We start from the raw sequence: 18,307 nt of genomic DNA, 5'->3' as shown, positions 1-18,307 counted from the left end.
GAAAAAAAAACTTTGAAGCTTCCTGGTTCTATATTTCATAGTCTGCTTGGGACTAAAAATGACTATAAGCAATGGGTATCAAACCAATCCATCCATCGAGCGAGCGAGCAAGCAAGCAAGCAAGCAAGCAATCCAAATGACATGCCAATATAAAAATTAAAAAAAAAAAAAAAAATCCCAGATCTGGGCACACTGCTGGCTCCCTGCCTTCTCATCTCCTTCACCCTAGTCAATCCCCCTTTCCCCTGCACACTTGGAAGAGCCGTGTTTCTCGCAAATTTGTACAAATGCCGGGGTGGCCCCTTTTCAGTCTTCTCTTGTCAATGGCCTTGTCTCTTCTTCAATGGAGCCCACCGGATCGCCGACATAGCTCTGATATTTCCCCATCAGCAAACTTATTTCGTTATCGGAAATCAGAAAACTATCTTCGGACACCGGGTTGCTCGTCTCTTTGGCAGCTGAAGCGCCGGTCCACCCGGGCTCTTTCTCAGGGGGGCTCTCCATCTCCGAGGGTGTCAGCATGCCTGCATCACTGTTGGAACTGGCGTCCGTCGTTGGGATACTAGCCGCGTCGCTTGAAACAATGGAGTAAGGCCGCATCGTCGTCTCGTCGGAAGTTTCACCCGAGTAAGGCGCCGATACGATAACCTTTAACGTTTCCGAGCCGTGGTTCGAAGTGGAGGGGCCCCGGCGCAAGGAGGAGCCTCTAGCCATTTGAGACTCGAATTCTTTGCTGGCAAGGCCCCCAAAGTCAACTGAGAATGTGCCCTCTTCTATCTCGCACGTTTCCAGTGCCGGGTCGACCACCGTCTTCCCAATGCCATGCTTTTCATTGTAAGTCTTTTGGTTCCTTTCGAGCACCGCATTCAGCGCCGCAATTGCAGCATCCCACTCATCACCCAGCCGCTGCAGAAGTGGCTTTTCCACATTTACCGGAGCCTTTTCAGGTTTGAGTTTGTTAAAGAGCCCAGAGGAGCGGCGTGCTGCCACCACCGGCACATCAACTTCTGCGGACTTCTGGATTGTCCTCGCAAGTTCTGCGTCCGAGAATGCCGAGAAGTGCCGAATTGTCGTGTTGCCCTCGATACGCTTCACCAGATGCCAGAAGTTGGAGAGGTTGAAATCATTGCCCTCGCAGTCCAGAGTGTGTAGCGTTTGGTTGCCCGAGATGGCTTCAGCCAAGTCCCCAATGTTTATGTTGAGCATCTGGCTTCGGACACGAAGGTGTTCAATTCGCTTGTTGTGCTTCATGCCACTTAATGACTTGGAAAACTCCCGGCCGAGCCGGCCTTCATCGAGCTTAGAGTCATATCCGGATATATCCAAGAAACGGATGGTTTCGTTCTTGGCGAAGAGCTCTGAAGCTGCCTGGCAAGCCACACTGCTCACAGCGTCTGGCGTAGCACAGCCAGCCAAGCTCAGGCACTCAATTGTCTTGTTGATGGTCAATGCTCGCATCAGCTTGACAAAGCTTATCTCATAGCTAAACTCGATCATCTGCATGAACAAACTCCAAGGTCCGTAGCCAGAGGCAATTGCATCACACAAACTCTCGATGCCATCGTCTAGTCGGTTTGCATTTAGATGAACTGTCATGTGCCGGGCTTTGCCCATACTAAAAAAGAGCTGGGCAACTTGACTCCCAGTGAGGCCGCAATTGTTAAGGCGGATCACCTGTAGGTCTTGCGACATTGGAGACTCCATATATCTTGCGAGAGAAATGACGGTAGTAGCGTTAAGCTGTAGTTGTTAGTTAACTGCCGGAACCGTAACTGTTTGGCCTCATGTACGTACCACTATCCCAGAGAGATCTAGTTCTTGGAGAGCCCAGCTATTAAGCGCACGCTCGGCGAAGAGAGGTTCTTCTGAGACGAGTCTAGTATTGCCCGATATGTTGAGTTTCTTGATATTCCGTAGTTGCCGGAGTGTGTATGTGATTGTTTCAAAGCCAACAGTCCCGCTGTTGTTCGACGTGTCGATACATTCGATAGTCTCGGCTTGGCCTGCAAGACCACTCCAGAGCTTGGTCAGGTCAACGTCCCCGAGTCCGCAATTGGACAGTTCGATTTTCTTCATGTGTACATCATCCAGTCCAAGGACATTTGCTAGAGTAAGAGTCAACGACTACGTTCAAATCCAATTGAGCTTTGCTTTTCTTCTTCTCTGGTGCGCATACCTAATTCGGCCACGTCGCTGGAGCCAATAGGGTTGCCAGACATGGAAATGCCATGGCAGTGGGACAGTTGAGTCTTGAGTAGCATTGACAAGGGTCGAATAATCTCAGCGCTCATCTTGCGCATGGCGGATTGGTTAATCGACCCACGACCAGTCTGCGGTCTCTTTGGGCGTTGTAAGCCAACGGTATTGGTAAGATCAATATACCGTATAGATTCGGATGAAAATATCAACGCATGCATCTCTTGTTCTAGAATTGGCGCCTGAAGGAGAATCTGATAGTAGTCATCTGGTATTCTTACACCTAGAGCCTTTATCAGTAAATGATTAGGGGATGATTCAAAGTTGGGGTGCAAATACCGCTTAAAGATGTGTAGACCACAGAGTCACCAAACTGCGAATAGTCATTCCTGTTAGCCAGCGATGAAAGATCAACATCACGAAATGATAATGCCTTGAAGAAGCTGTTGTATCTCAATGCCCGAAAGACTGCAAGGAGCTGAAGTGGAGAATACTCTGAATCATCGGGCGCCATCAGCCGAAAAGCCGGCTCTGATGGGGTATACCATTCGATTGACCAAGATGGGATTTGTACGCCGAAAGCAACGCAATAAGCTTGGAGGCTCATCTCCAGGCCACCCAAATCATTTCCGGATGTCAACTGAAGGGGTGCTGGGAGACCTTTGATCTCGAAAATAGCATGTTGGAGATTTTGTGGCCACATGGGTTTTAAAACGCGGTCAATCTTTGTCAGAGCCTCAATGACCCGGCGATAATGCACACTCGCAAGGACCAGACGAGTTTCTCGACCGAATGGCAGGCTATTGATGTTAGTTATGAAATGTTACATCAACTAGTCCGGCAAGGATCGGCCTGGATTTCACTTACCGAAAGCACATTGTAAACCTTTGTTCATTAGACGCTACTGAGGCTTGGAAACGGATCAAAGATACCGTCCCAAACGCCGAGGTTTTCAATCGCAGGTCACCGGGAGGGGTCGAATGATCAGCCTTAAGGATTTCAATAAAATAACATAGGTAAGGCCCAATGGCAAGATAATACGTTGCGGTATCGATGACATCCTGGGATTCGTCTGCAGCGGCACCTTTCTGAACTGCTGCTACAACACGTTTTGCCACTGGGAAAATCAAGCTCTGGGAAGCGCCATCATCAGATGTCTCAGCAGGGTGCATTGTGTGGTTGATGCGGACCTTGACATTTTCGGGGACAGTCGTTTGGAGAGGGTTTTTTCTCAACCGGGCCTTATACGCTTGCTGAATATCCGCTAGCCAATCGTCCCTTTCTTTCGGAAGGGCGAAGTAGAAATGTGCCTTGCAAGACGCAATCTTGGGCGCTCTTGAGAGCCACCATATCTCGATACCAAACCGAGAGCTTGAGGATTCTTCATTGAAAACCGCAATGATGGACCGAAGGGGTATGTCCAATCGAATCTCTCCCGAGGCAGATTTGCTGCTTATGGAATGAAGAGAGTGAACGCCTCTTCCGTGACCTTCTGTCTGTGTCAGCTGCGGGAAGATAGCCCTAGCAGCTTCCGCGCTTCCAAACTTGACCAGTGAATGATCTGCCAGGACGAGATATTCGGATCGAGCTTTTAACAGTGAAGAATCGGCCTTTAGCCACCCATATCGAATCATTTCCATCGAGGCAAAGTGAGGCTCTATAGGGCTGCTGGGAGATTCTGGGGGAAGAGTGCTGACGGAAGAGTCTCTGGAAACCCTCCTCTGCAGCCTTTCAATCATGGATCCCGAGCCCGATGGCGTCTTGGAGAGTTTCCGTTGTGAGGATCCAGACCTAGATGGTCCACTAGACATCGAATCTAACGAGGAGCTACTAATCGAGCGGAAGGCTTTGGACAATGTACGGGACTTTTTGCTCTCAACAAGCTCAGGCGATTCCACTTGGGAATGGGCATTATGGAATGGAGATAGCGATGCCGTCGTGCTTGCAACCGACGACCTCCATTTCCATTTCTCGGAGCTCTTCGTAGGCTTCATTATGGCGGCTAGACTGGAATCCTCGAAGCGAAGCTGAGGCGCGGGTTCTCAGGAGATCTCAGCTGGACATGCCGATCATGGGGGAGGCAAAAATGGAGCAGATGGAGTCAGGTCCTGAGGCCTTGGAAAATCTGAACGTCGTGACGAGGATTCGACCGCTTCGAAGGCTTAGAGAATGGCGCGCTGCAACCCACCGGCTGTGATCCGATGTCTCAGCCCACTGGTGATAGCTGGCGAAATCGTCGGGCAAACCGGCGAGACAAATGACATGCGCTTCTTTTATCGTCCTTGCTTTTCCGTCTTTTCCGTCTTTTCCGTTCTTTTCTTTTCCAGGTCACTTCAGAAACGCGTTCAAGCAAATTCAATGTCTTGATGGTCTATTTTTTTTTTTTTGGACACCAGGGCAAACGCCTGAGTCGCTCAGGAGTCAGCGCGGGATGCACTTCCCAGGCGCGAATAGGCGGTAGGAAATCGCTAGGGAGACGCGAGTCGTAAATGGCTGGGCTGTGGAGGGAAGGCCGACACTTAGTACAGGGGGTGGCTTCGGCGACTCTGGGAAAGGAGAAGTATTCTGCAGTCTTCCGTAGATGCGATTTGATGGAATTCGACGTGCGGATCAATGTGTATTTTTAGGCGCCAGGACAGCGGTGGTTGCAGGCGGGTGCTCAGGGTTGACAAGGCCTTTTAGTTATGGTTTCATCTATGAGTAAGTGAGATCGACATGAGCGTCCGCAAGCGTTTTTTTTTTTTTTTTTCTCCTCGCTTCAGCTGCACAGCTCAAATCCGGGCAGCTCGCCCACAAACGCACGCGATAAACTCCGCTCCGTAATAGAGGTGCCTGTGCTGTATATATCACATGCAGCTACAGAAAGGACAATAGCCGAAGATACGTCGCTGTTGGCCGTCTTCGGCTCGACTGAACTCGTGGCAGTTTGACAAATCGAAGCGCTCTGCTTAGTGACTGCGCGGCCAGGTGTCCGTCCAGCGGTCTGGCCCGTTGTCACACGACGAAGAAGAATAGAAGAAGAAAATCACTCGAAAAAAAGGCAGAGGGGCTGCAGAGGGGCTAGAAAGGAAGATAAGGTGGGAAAATGGGAGAAGAGAGGAAATACGAAGGTGTGCCGCACAGGGAGACAGGCGTGTGATATCTCCATGAGCTCCTCAATTCACTGGCCAGGTTCAGCAGCTGGATGACGAGACCAGCCAAGCATCCGCCACACGGGGCCGCAAAATGGACAATGGGCCCCTCTCGAGTTTGAAACCGCGTATTTGGTACCATCCAAGGGTGCTGGACGGGGACCCCGTCCGTCCGCGACGCATGTCATGTTTTTGCGGATTCACAAAACAGCGTCATGCCTCTGGAAGCTGGAATCTCGATCTCGGCGCGCAAAGTCAATTGACGTCTGGCCAGCCTGCGCTCAACACTCGCTAGCCTATGAGGTTCGCCCAAGGCCAATCGCCTGCGGCATGAGATGATTTAGTCCCGCGGATTTAGATTCGCGCTGCGGCTAAGACTGCAGGGCCCCGTATTCCCTCCACCAAGCTTTCGTCATGCCCATTTCATATCTGTCTGTCCGTCTGTCCGTCTGTCTGTCTTTCCGTCTCAAAAGACTTGTCCAGCTCACGAAGGCGAGGGCGGCTAATGCTTTGTCCGTCCGGATGGCTCTATCATGGGGGGGTCATCTTTGCCTTCTTGCTATCCTCGCCTCGTCCAGATCAATACCCGATCTGGCCTACTCCATGTATGGGGTTTCCATTTCCTCTTCTCCTATATTGCTGGCCTTTCATCACTGTTACACATCTTTTATCTCATTGAAGATGTTGTGGCATACCTTATGCACCTGCGGCGGAGCCGTAACGCCTCATTGACCGGGGTGCGAGAGCTGGTGTGAGGAGGCTGGCCAGGGGCTCCAAAGATTACACGCAATGATCACCACAGTCCCTCCAATTTCTGATTTTCTAGCGTCTCCAACACTGGTTGACTGGGCAGGTAGCATGCAGTAATACTCCGTGCTCCGTATGTCATCTGCAAATCTCCCCGTGATATAAGGACCTAACCTACCTACCCGGTACGGTCATTCTCATGGTCCCAAACTGCTCGTCCAAATCCAAGTTGTCTTGAGTCTGTCTAGTCTGGTAGCGCATGCCGGAGGTTGGTAAGCTTTGGGTCATTAGGGCCGTGGAATACGATTACGGGATTTCTAGAGCCTGCGGTGCCGTGTTGCTCCGTGCATCTCGTATGCCCGGACGTCAGCTGCCGAAATGGTGCTTCTTCACAATGCACAACTTCCCTGATTAGGGACAGTCCACCGCAACACAACTTATGCCGCAGCAATATACGAGGACAGGTTGCAGAATGCACGCTGTGCTAGTGCGTGACGAGACAAGACGAGACGAGACGGCCTTTTGCCTTTCCTTGCTTCTGTGCTGCGTCCCGTACCAAGTAAGCGCCCAACAGGTTACTCTGCCGGACCCGTTGTATATGTACCGGATGGTGGCATGACGTATGCATCTATTTTTCTTTTTTTTTTTTTCGTTTAACCGTCTTTGTCTGCCATCTTATCTGCTCTCCAACCAGTCCTGCCAGGTCGAGGTCGAGGTCGAGGCCGAGGCCTGTCGAGGCATGGGATGACACAGTCGCACGATAATAATGTATGTAAGACGGTGAATAGAATGCCAGCCAGCAGCGAAATGCACCGACCCGGATCATTCGTTCTGCCGGCACCTGTCATTGGCCATCTTTCGTTGGGGACGGGTCCAGCCAGCTCAACGGCAGAACGAGCCTGTCCTTGTCACCGCCAAAGTTTCCTACACGGGACGTGTTATCAAGCCTCGTCTTTCCTCGACGTCCAAGCAAACAAGGCGATCCAACTGGCGGGAAGCGTCTCAGAGCAGTCGCGGAGCTTCGCAACGGGCCGCAGCCTCATCGCCGCGTTCATCGCCCTCTAGGCCATCGTCAATTGACCACTAGCAGCCTTGCGGTGCCCCTCCTTGGCCAATTGTCCCGCATCGTCCCACCTTCGCACGATAAATATCGTACGCTGTGAGCTGCTCTTCTTGCTCTCCGCATCGCCACCATGGCCGCCAAAGTCGAAGAGGGCGCCTTTGCCCGCCAGTACATCGACTACATCTACATCCCCGCCGCTCTTCTTGTTGTCGGCACCGCCATTGTCAAGGTCGACTGGACTCCATATGCCGCTCTTGTCGCGGTTGCCCTCGGCGCCTGGAACTACCTCAGCTTCCGTAAGTACCCGGCTCAACCATATGTTTGGATATGCTTGGATTTAACTAATTGCCCTTCCTGCAGAGGTCAAGAAGGTGTTGAAGCCGGATGTCTTCCAGGAATTCCCGCTCCAGGAGAAGACCATCATTTCCCACAATGTCGCTATGTAAGTCGCCCATTGAAATTTTCTTTTGCCCGGTTCCGGTAAATCTAACAGCCACAATCTTCAGCTACCGATTCAAGCTGCCCTCTCCCCGGAGCATTCTTGGTCTCCCCATCGGCCAGCACATCTCCATTGGCGCCAATCTTCCTCAGCCTGATGGATCTGTCAAGGAGATCGTCCGATCTTATACCCCCATCTCTGGCGACCACCAGCCCGGATTTGTCGACCTCTTGATCAAGTCTTACCCCCAGGGCAACATCTCAAAGCACATGGCCTCTCTCCAGGTTGGCCAGACCATTCGCGTCCGTGGCCCCAAGGGTGCCTTCGTCTATACTCCTAACATGGTTCGCCACTTCGGTATGATTGCTGGAGGTACGGGCATCACCCCCATGCTTCAGGTTATCCGAGCCATTGTTCGTGGACGTGCTGCCGGTGACAAGACCGAGGTCGACCTGATCTTTGCCAACGTCACTGCCCAGGACATTCTTCTCCGGGAGGACCTCGACGCCCTGGCCAAGGAGGACAGCAACATCCGCATTCACTATGTGCTCGACAAGCCTCCGGAAGGCTGGACCGGCGGTGTTGGTTTCGTTACCGCTGACATGATTACTGTATGTTGCCCAGATGTTGATGATACTAGAGCTAGTACTGACAGCACTTTTAGAAATGGCTCCCCAAGCCCGCCAGCGATGTCAAGATCCTGCTCTGTGGCCCTCCTCCTATGATTAGCGGCCTGAAGAAGGCTACCGAGAGTCTCGGCTTCTCCAAGGCCCGTCCCGTCAGCAAGCTCGAGGACCAAGTCTTTGCTTTCTAAACAAAAAGGTGCTGTGCGCGGCGTCCGTGCCTTAGTTAGCAGAGGTGCATTTCCCATAGTTTTCTCGAGGAAGCACTCTGTGGTGCGAGCGATCTAATAGACCCCTGGCTCAAAACGTTAAAATGGGTTCATGTATAACATCCTTGGCGAGTGGGTAGAAATGCAGGAAAAATAGGATACTTTGGAATAGAATACATCATGCATGCCTAGGTACTAATGAAACATGACTAGTGTTTGGTGTGTATCTATAAAAGCAGTCATGTTTAATTCTTCCTCGGACTATCTAAAAACCAAAGTCGCTATTTTCCTTTTTTTGGGGTGCGTATTCCCAATTTATCAGAGGGAAGCTAGTGTACATGTACAAACTTGTGTGTCCCAGCCCTTCTTATCACCAAAACCCGTTTCTCTCCTCTCTCTCTCAAAAAAAAGCAAAAGACCGATGATTATGTTATAATTATTCCTCATCCTCAACCGCAGCGCCATCGTCTAATTTGGCACTACTGGGCTCCGCATCCTCATCTTCCTCGTCACTCTCCGCGATCACGCGGCCTCTACGATTTCTCTTGGCCTGACTTCGGGGAGCATCGACATCCTCGTCATCGTCTCCCTCGCCGCGGCCCTCGTCCTCGTCGTCGACATTCATCCTATCACCAGCATCTTCGTCGGCTTCGGAGAGAGGCGTCTCGTCCCTGTCCAAGTTTCTCTCGGCACGCTCCAGAGCATCGTCATCGTCATCGTTGTTGGCTTCTTCGTCGGAATCAACCACGATTTCAGCAGACTTGAACTTGGAAGACTCCCGCTTCGTGAGGCGGCGTCTCTTCTTGGTGTGGCTCTCTTCTTCGGAGCCCTCATCCTCATCGGCATCGGCCTTCTTCTTCTTCGATGACCTCTTGGGCTTGCCCTCACCAGCAGGGGCACGCGGTGCTGGCTTGCGTTTTCGCTTGATCTTTTCACCAGTCTCTTCATCCGTAGTCATCTCCGCTTCTTGTCGTGCTCGTTCCTCCTCAGCTCTTTGTTCTGCTTGGAGCCTATCGCGCGCGGCAATGGCCTCGCGTTCTTTCCTAATCTTCTCTTGCCGCTCTCGCTCTTTCTCTAGGACGGCTTGTCGCTCTTCTTCACGCTTCTTCATCTCAGCCTCCCGCTGTTCCTTTGCGGCCGAGATCTTTTCCTTATTCTTTTCCTCCCATTCTTTCTGCTTTCCGAGCGCTCTCTCAAGCTGCTTGCGGAGCGTATTGCGAGCCATGTTCGCACGCTGTTCGACATCGTGCTTGGGATAAGGCGTTTGAGGATGAGCAGCAATCTTGTCTAGCGACTCAATGGCGGCTTCAAGACCCTCGGATGCCTCTTCTAGTTGCTCAGCAGTCCGTCTGTTCTCGGGCAGGCCTTGAATCGTTGTCACAAGCTGGATCTGAACAAAGGCAACGTTGAACTGATAATGAATTTGGTCCGGAGCCACCTCAAGTGCCTGAGAATCCCTGTTAGTAAGAAACATTGGGACTAGAAACCCAAGCGATATGCTTACCTTTTTAGCACATTCGAGGGCCTTGATGTAAGAGTCCACGTCTCGATCCGCTCTTCCTCGGTTTAGCCAGGTGCGGCCAAGACATGAGAGAATAACTGGGTCATTTGATTTGCCATCTTTAGATAGAGCAATCTCGTAGTGCTCAATGGCCTTGGAGAACTGCTTCAACTCAGCAAAGATGTGGCCCAAGTTCACGTATAAGTGAGAATCTTTGACCGTGTCTCGAACTTTGTTGAAAATTGTAAGGGCCGTTTTGTAATCCCTCTTGTCCTCTACAAGAGCAATTGCAATACCCTGAGCGGCATAGGCATTCTTCGGGTCGAGTGACAGAGCTTTCTCGAAAAACTCAACAGCTTTACAATACGTCGCGCTTCTCTTCTGCTTCTCTTGCTCCGTTTCACGACGCATTTCTCTTGCCTGCAGGAGGTATAGATTACCCATTCCGACCAAGGCATACCTATCATGCTTGTCATAGTTTTGCAGCGTATGCTTGTAATGGCGGAATTCGTGATCTTCTGTAATGTTGGCAGGGCGCTTTCTGGAGTGGACTTTTCCAAGATACCATCCGTAGAGAGCTCGAACTTCCAGATCGGCTGTATTCTCCTGGTACAACTTTGCCACAGCGTCGGGCCCTTCCTTGTTGGGATTTTTTCTGAGTTTTATGTATGCAAGCCGTGTACGGGCATCAGTATAATCGTCGTGGCGGTTGAGCAAGCCCTCATACACCTCAACAGCCTTGTCCGTCAGCCCACGGGCCTCATAGCTTCGGCCAAGGTTGAAGCTAATGGTCGTCACCAAGGCATCAGTGTCCATTGTGGGATCCTTCTCGCCGGCTCTCATGCACGCACCCAGAGCCGCCTCGAACAGCTCACTAGCTAGATCGTGCTTCTCTGCCTGAGAGTGAAAGCAACCAATGTTGTTCAGAAGCTGAGGTGGAAGGAACTTGCGAAGAGCCGCCTGAATTTCGGCCTCGGGCACATCCGTTGGCCGCTCTGACTCCGGGATTTGCTCAAGTTCGAGCTGCTCAACCTGCTGCAAGCACTGCAAGGCTTTCTCAGGGTTCTCGGTTTCATATAGCCGGGCCAGGTTTAGGAGGACGGAAGCGTCAGGCGATAAAGCCTTCTTCGGGTCCTTCCAAGAATTCCTAACACCTTCCAGCAGAGCGATTGCCTTCTTCATTTCCGCAGATCTATCCTCCTTACTGTCACTGTTCTGGCTAGTGAATATTTCCTCTGCGTAGATGGTTCCTAGGAGAATCATAGCCTCGTGGTTTTTAGATTGCTGGATGATTTTTTCCAGTCTCAGCTTGGCCTCTCCCAGGTCATTCTTCATGACGGACAGTTGTGCAACACCAAATTTGGCTGGGAGATAACCAGTCTCGGTACCTCCGCGAGCATCGTCAGCACGACGATAGTAGTCACTAGCACGCTCTAAATCGCCGTTGTAGTGAGCTTTTCTCGCGAGCAGATACCATCCGTCACTGGCAACGGCATTGACATCAGTATATTGAATAGCTTTATGCGCCAGCTTATCTGCATTATCCCACGCCTTTCGAGAGAGGAAGTAGCCTGCAAAGGTGGAGCAGGTGATGGGGACCTCTTTATCGAGTTTGAATGATTTCTGAGTGTATTCGATCATGGCCGTTTTATAAAGCTTGAGGAATTCGTCGCTGTTGACCGGAACGTGACCGCTAGCGTCGAGATAGTAGAGGCCAAGAAGAATATTGGGAACCTTGGAGTCAGGGTTGATTTCCAGACATCTCTCCCAGGCTACTTTGGCATCCTCTTTGAACCCAAGTTGCCAGAAACAGCAACCAATGCCAATACGAGGATCAGGATCCACCAAGTCAGGCCTCTTCTGAAGAACGTCTTGGTATGTAGCCAATGCCTCGGGGTACTTGTGCATGGAGAACAAGGTGCGGGCCTTTCCCATCAGGGCCAGCATGTTCTTGCCCTGAGAGACTCGGAGAGCATCATCAAAGGCCTTGGCAGCGTTCTTGAGCAGTTCACTCTTCTCTGTCCCTAGGCCTCCAGCAGTCTTTGATGGGCCCTGCAGCGAGGCTCTGAGCAGAAGCAAAACTCCACGAGCGAGAAAGATGGGTGGGAAGGATGGGTTGAGACGTGCAGCGTCGTTCAGGGATGACGTTGCAAGTTGAAGATAGTACTCTTTCGTCTTAGCTTCCGCCACATGGACACCGTCAGGCGCAACACGAGGGGCCTCTCGACTTTTCCACAAGTACATCCAGCAGAGACAGCAGATCATGCTAACCTTATCGCGTGGGTTGCCGCTCTGGATAGCGTTGCCACCTCGAATCAACATCTCGATGGCGTGGTCGATTTTCCGTTGCTTCGCATATGCCAACGCGACGGTCATCCAGTATGTCTTCGCCGCATGCTCGTTTTCGAACAGGGTACACAGCTCGGTGGGATCATCAACAAGATCCTCAAGATCGATTTCGACCGCTTCGTCTTCCTGGTCGCCCTGGACAGGGATATCGATGGCGGAGGGGATGTCGGAGAATCGGATGCTGGTAGGGGCCTTTAAGGCATCTCCGTTTGCCGCGCCATTCGCCGCGCCATTTTGAAGAGCCGCCATGGCTGAAGATCCGATTCAATGCCAATGGGGAGATCGGGGCTGCTTGAGGTAATGCGAAATCGCAGGAACGCGTCCGACAAGCTAGTGATGCGCCTCGGAGGTGACTGGCAAAAAGTTCATCAGCTTTCTCTATATCATGGCAATTTCTGCCAGCCGAGTGCGGATGAATGTGTGGCTGAGAATCAACAAGTGAATACCCAAAGGCTTGATATCGCGAGTCTTGGGATTGATCACGACGAGGCGAGCCAGAAATTCCACGGATAGCTCAGGGAAGTCGAGAGTGGTCCGTGCGCTCCGTGACGCAGCCTGATTGGACATTGAACGGATCCAGGCAGACTTCAAGTCACTACAAGCAGCTTTGTATAAAGGATTTGATGACGAACATAAATCATCTAATTCATTGTAAAAAATTAAATAGGATAAAACATTAATAGAAACAGATAAGAACGTATATATTATCATAAAGCATAAGGTCTTTGCAGCTTATGAGAGAGTCCTCCAGACAAGCACGTTAGAGCCTCACTTAGAGCCCCTGAGCGAGCCACTGGCCTACCACTTGCTACGGGTACTGACGTAGATACTCAGACATAATCTCAAATTGATATGGACCTCCTAAATATGCTGATGAGCCGATTTCTGGAACAATTCAACTTCATTCCCTTATTCAAACTACAAAGGGCGTCATTACGGACGATGACCAAGTCACTGCCTGAACTAAGTACCTAGCTAATGTCGTTGGATTAGCGACTACAAAGGCTTGAGTTCTACATGTCGTAACAAGAAACAGAAAAAAATCGTTTATTATCATCACAAGTAGATGCACGGTTCCTTGAGTATCTATCTGCTACTATCACTACTTTCTGCTACTATCGCTATTTTCTGCTACTATCGATACCCAGGTAGCTTTGAATTTGAGACATGAGATGTTGGATAGTCTACTTGGAATACTGAAAAACCGCTCCCCTGAAATATATAATGTGTTGAGTTGCGAGTACGTCGAGTGATGCTACTATCTGTTGTACTTGGTCATTCCAAAGCATCACGCAACGAGCTGCTTTGAAGAGGTCGTCCTAAGCGCTGCCAGCTGCCAGCCAGATGGAAACGTTTGTTCGGGCAAGATGCCTAAGGGCCGATAGCCTAACAATCTGATCATTATACCAAAACTTGGACACTTTGATTCCTTCTCTCTCTCTCTCTCTTGAGCTGAGGGAATCATTACAATTATCCGCTCCAACACTCGTGTTTACATTCCAGTGCTGCCTGCATGCCATATCGAGAGGAACCCAAACCGACCGTTAGAAAACAGCTGATGATATCCTCAGTTACTTTGACGTTCTTACTCTTCCATTGCGGTTGCGGTTATGCCAATTTTCAAGGGACAGGGGCATGCTTACCTTCGTCATCGATCCGATTCCTGCCTGGGATGGCACTGCCTCAGTTCAGCTACACATTTTGGCATCATATTCTCCATTGTCGTTGTCTTCATCATCTTATCAATAGTGTGGATGTATTACATGGGGAGAGCGAGCATCTTCCGCAAACAATCTGACGCACACAATGTTCACCGCAGACAAAGAAACAGACACCACCATCGCAATCTGAAAGGCCCTGCAAGACCAGTGTCGCATGTGGTGCAGCAAATTCCCGTTTTGCAGTATGGAGTTGCTCAACAAGCCCCTATTTATATCTTCTCTGGGCCTCAGGTCCTTCCAGCTCAGCCACTCAGCGTCATGAATTCTCATGTTCCATTACCAGCGGCAGCACTTCGACCACCTGAAGCACATCAACCAAAGGTTGCTGATGATATAGCGTTTGAGCCCCCCAAAGCACAAGGACATCACCAAGAAAAAGCCCAGCGTTCGCATGAAGAGTCTTCAACACATCATCCCACATGGTGGCAACGGTTCTACAGGGCATTCAATCTACCCGTTGGAGCGGCATCTACTGTGGCAAGCTCTCCATCTCCGGAGCCTGCAGAGCCTTCAAAGGCAGCAAATATTGGCATCTGCCAGTCGGCTTCATATCCGAGTTTCGAAGATCGCGCAGTGCAAGTTGATAGCCAGAAGGAGGCAAGAGACTTGGAACGGCCAGTCAAAGAGCAAGATGAAATATCATCTATCGTATGCAATCTCAACTCTTCTAGTGACTCCATGCAGTCTATCCGGAGTGATGTCGCAACGGTCCATAGTGACGACTATGAGGTGGTCTCTCGGTGAGAATGACCCGGCCTAATGTTGTTTTTATCAGGAGAGGAGTGCAGCATCTTCTCCGTGGGTGATATGAGCGTCGGGTTATTTAACAATCACTATTGCAGCTCATTGAAGTTGGCATGAGTACAAGGACTATTAAATACAACGAGGATTGGCTTGTTATTGCAAGTTTGCAAGATGGTACAGTGGTTATTCCAGGTAGCTCGAAGAATAATCTTGCATAGTGCAGGTACTAACATGGCCAGAAGTGAAGTTTCTCTTCCTAGACACCAGTCAATGCAGTAAATAAGCGATATGATTCTACTATAAATTAACCAGTCGTTTGCCATGGTTGTTTGAAGGAATGTGATGTAAAGGTGTATGCAAACGTCGCTGAGGAGATGCTCATCAATCTGCGACACGGTACTGAAACGTGGTGCCAACAAATGATCTGCACCTAACAACACAGACAAAGCAGACTTAGGTACGGAGTACTACAGACTTAAATACTCTCCGCCAGGTATTTATTCTTGACTTATATGAAGGGACTAGGCACCTACTAAAGAGATCCATTTCGTGATGGGATTTATGAGCAGCAAAATCCAGAGTGGAAACGAAGAGTCGGCATCTGCACGTTTGGGTGGGTGCAGGGATTTGCCGCAGGGTTGAATGCGGAACATGACTGGAACATCGAGAATGGAAGACAGCCCTGGCGATAGCTCTGGGAAGCAGCAAGGTACAAGTACGAGGCGAGGTACTTCCAAGAACAGGTTCGCGCAGTGCCTGGTGATGTAGGTGGCCCGTGCGCGCGGTATCGTCATCAAGGTGGCAGGGCTTCTTTTAACCTCACAAACTGCCGGAGCTTCGCACGACTCTCTCCGCTTCTGCCTGCAATCGCCGTCCAAGCCTCGGATGCTCTCCCTTGCCAGCCTCTTCCACTGTGTTTCCCAGAGAATGGCGACGGCCCTCAAGGCGCTTTACCTGCACATACCCTGATCTCGACCCCACGTCACTGCGGCTTAACCGACTCCGCCCCGCGCCACAGTTGCCCCAGAGCTCAACGATCGTCCAGAGCATACTTCTGGTGTTTGTCTTCAGCCGCGCATCCTCCAAAGGGCCGTATCCGCACCCAGACAGACCTGTGTCGAGAGCGCCGCCATCATGTGGAACGACGAGGACAACAACCCTTACGGATCCAGCTTCGATCGCCGGGATTCGCAGACCTCATCGTCGGCAATCCCGAGCTCGCCGACTTCCAGAGACTGTAAGTCCATTGCACCTCGTCGCTCGGGGCGCTGCTGGGTCGCCTGCTCAGGAACGAGTCTGTGGCCGAGCGCGGTGGGAAATAGGGCAAAACTAACATGAGCTGAACGCTGTAGATGGAGTTTTCGAGGCTTCCCATACCCCATCGACTGGGAGCGACGATGCTCAATCACCTCGTCCGCCCTTCAGCCATGGCGTTGGGCAGATTGACGATGATGACGTCCTGAGAGAGGACACTCCTCCACGGCGGAAGCCGGGCGGATACAACAGCCGCATTGAGCAGATCCTCTATGAAAACCCCAACATGCCCATTATGATCACAGATGCGGGCAAAAGCGTGGAAAGCGGAGGGAGATACATTGTGTATACCATTAAAACTGGGGTGCGTCGCGCCCGCTTGTCCTGTGTAAATGTTCTTCTAACCATCATGTCTAGGATCTAGAAGTTCGCCGCCGCTACTCTGAGTTCGCCTCGCTCAGAGATGCTTTGACTCGTCTTCATCCGACCCTTGTCATCCCTCCCATTCCAGAAAAGCATACCATGGCCGACTATGCCGCGAACCCCACAAGTGCAAAGCAGGATCAGCAGATTATTGACTTACGAAAGCGCATGCTGATGGTGTTTTTGAACCGCTGCCGTCGAATGGATGCAGTGAGAGAAGATGGAGTCTGGTGGAGATTTCTCGACCCAAACTCAAGCTGGGTAATGCGTTCCCTCTTTCTTTCTGACATAAAAATATGTGGTGTCATCTGTTGCTAACATTATGGTAGAGCGAAGTTTTGCATGCCCACCCCGTTGCTTCCATTCCCAAATCCGTTTTAAAGGCACCTCCGTTAGACACCGCGAATCCAACCCCCGCGCACAACTTTCTTCCGATCCCCTCCAGCTCATCGAAGCTCAGGGCCTCGGCCGGTACCGGCCAAGACCTGAGTGCCTCTGTCATTCAAGGCGCAGCTCATGCGATCGAACGCTTCCCATCTGATGCATCTAAACTCAGCGAGCTGGAGCTTGACCCTTATTTTATATCTTATGAAGCCTCAATCAAGGAGCTGGAGCAGCTTCTGACTGGCCCAATGGAAAAGGTCAACCGCCGAACTCTCAGCCATTTGTCATCACTGGCGGCAGATCTGTGCGAGTTGGGATCAAGATACAATGCTTTTGCCCTTTCGGAACAAGCCCCCTCCCTAGGACCTGCCATCGAGCGGATTGGCCAAGCCGCTGACGCGTCGTATATTGCAACTGAGGAGCTTTCAGGAACTTTGGGAGCAAGCTTTGCAGAGCCAATGAGAGAAAATGCCCAGTTTGCAGGAGTAGTCAGAAGCGTCTTGCGATATAGAGTTCTCAAGCGCGTGCAACAGGACATGACAACCGATGAGCTCAACAAGAAGAGGGCTCTTTTGGACCAGCTGGAGCGCAGTGAAGCAGAAGCGAGACGCATCGAACAATACCTATCCAACAGCCAGCAAATCTCACCCCCGCCCAAACGATCAGCAAGCCTTAGAGAACCTCCCACTCAGCACCGCCGCGATGGGAGCCAGGAAGACACTGAATCCATAGATTCTGATTTCCCTCCCACGCACGGCGATTTCCCATCGGTACCTCCGTCTGCAAGCCAAGGCCTTCCCGAGAGAAGTGCGAGCATTACCCACAGAAAGATGCCCAGCACAAACTCCATAACAAACAAGATTTTTGGCCCAATCCGTCACGCAGTTCAGGGAGTCGTAGACGTGGATCCTGAACGAACCCGCAGAGATACAATTGGAAAGACGCGCGAGTCTATTGGTCAGCTGGAGCAAGCCCAGGTGGCTTCTGAGAGGGATGTCAAGGAAGCCAGCGCAAGCGTACTCGATGACTTGAAACGGTTCCAGAAGGATAAGGAAGATGATTTGCGAAGATATATGGTAAGTAAGCCGCAACAGAAGCGAAAGTTACTGTGCAGCCAACTGCTATCCTGGGTAACTTTGACACTAACATTTGTTACAGTTGGCGTATGCGAGGAGCCAGATTGAATGGGCGCGCAAGAGCAAGCAGCAGTGGGAGGAGGCCCGGGCAGAGGTCGACAAAATAGATGAAAATTAGCGTGTCCAGGCGGTTATTCATGACGGGATTATTGCTAATAATATGAAGAAAGGTTGGGGGAATGAACTCGTCATCTGAAATGTTGCCGTCTCATTATTACTATGGGGTGCTCTGAGCAGCGTTCAAGAGCGACCTGAATCGTATTAATTTACTCTGAATAATATATGTGTGAAACTATGTTACGGCGCGTTATATTTAGATAGCATTAATTCTGTTAAATAGAGATTTGTATTCAAAGAGCATCTGCTAGGACTGTAGTACTACTAAGG

The 18,307-nt window shown here is 50.8% G+C and overlaps 5 protein-coding genes across 5 annotated transcripts; 3 read left to right on the top strand and 2 right to left on the bottom strand.

The window, feature by feature from the left end:
• Positions 1-306: 306 nt before the first annotated feature.
• Positions 307-4,190, bottom strand: TRIVIDRAFT_30376 (uncharacterized protein; the record flags this gene model as incomplete). Its single annotated transcript, XM_014103401.1, has 5 exons — positions 307-1,740; positions 1,795-2,105; positions 2,177-2,479; positions 2,536-2,996; positions 3,064-4,190. The coding sequence occupies 5 exons, from the start codon at positions 4,188-4,190 to the stop codon at positions 307-309; spliced, it is 3,636 nt and encodes a 1,211-aa protein (XP_013958876.1).
• A 2,687-nt stretch (positions 4,191-6,877) lies between these two features.
• On the top strand, positions 6,878-8,641 carry TRIVIDRAFT_81857 (uncharacterized protein; the record flags this gene model as incomplete). The annotated part of the gene is made up of 4 exons (XM_014103400.1): positions 6,878-7,433; positions 7,498-7,579; positions 7,644-8,187; positions 8,241-8,641. The coding sequence occupies 4 exons, from the start codon at positions 7,268-7,270 to the stop codon at positions 8,388-8,390; spliced, it is 942 nt and encodes a 313-aa protein (XP_013958875.1).
• A 203-nt stretch (positions 8,642-8,844) lies between these two features.
• Positions 8,845-12,507, bottom strand: TRIVIDRAFT_31492 (uncharacterized protein; the record flags this gene model as incomplete). The annotated part of the gene is made up of 2 exons (XM_014103399.1): positions 8,845-9,855; positions 9,913-12,507. 2 exons carry the CDS (start codon positions 12,505-12,507, stop codon positions 8,845-8,847), a joined length of 3,606 nt encoding a protein of 1,201 aa, XP_013958874.1.
• Positions 12,508-13,868: 1,361 nt separating this feature from the next.
• Positions 13,869-14,723, top strand: TRIVIDRAFT_220113 (uncharacterized protein; the record flags this gene model as incomplete). Its single annotated transcript, XM_014103398.1, has 1 exon — positions 13,869-14,723. One exon carries the CDS (start codon positions 13,869-13,871, stop codon positions 14,721-14,723), a length of 855 nt encoding a protein of 284 aa, XP_013958873.1.
• A 1,051-nt stretch (positions 14,724-15,774) lies between these two features.
• On the top strand, positions 15,775-18,247 carry TRIVIDRAFT_84633 (uncharacterized protein; the record flags this gene model as incomplete). The annotated part of the gene is made up of 5 exons (XM_014103397.1): positions 15,775-15,960; positions 16,076-16,341; positions 16,395-16,661; positions 16,730-17,860; positions 17,943-18,247. 5 exons carry the CDS (start codon positions 15,858-15,860, stop codon positions 18,036-18,038), a joined length of 1,863 nt encoding a protein of 620 aa, XP_013958872.1.
• Positions 18,248-18,307: the final 60 nt, after the last annotated feature.

Source organism: Trichoderma virens (assembly GCF_000170995.1).
Source record: "Trichoderma virens Gv29-8 chromosome Unknown TRIVIscaffold_4, whole genome shotgun sequence".
In the NCBI taxonomy this organism is placed as follows: domain Eukaryota; kingdom Fungi; phylum Ascomycota; class Sordariomycetes; order Hypocreales; family Hypocreaceae; genus Trichoderma; species Trichoderma virens.
This window is presented reverse-complemented; position numbering and strand designations above follow the sequence as displayed.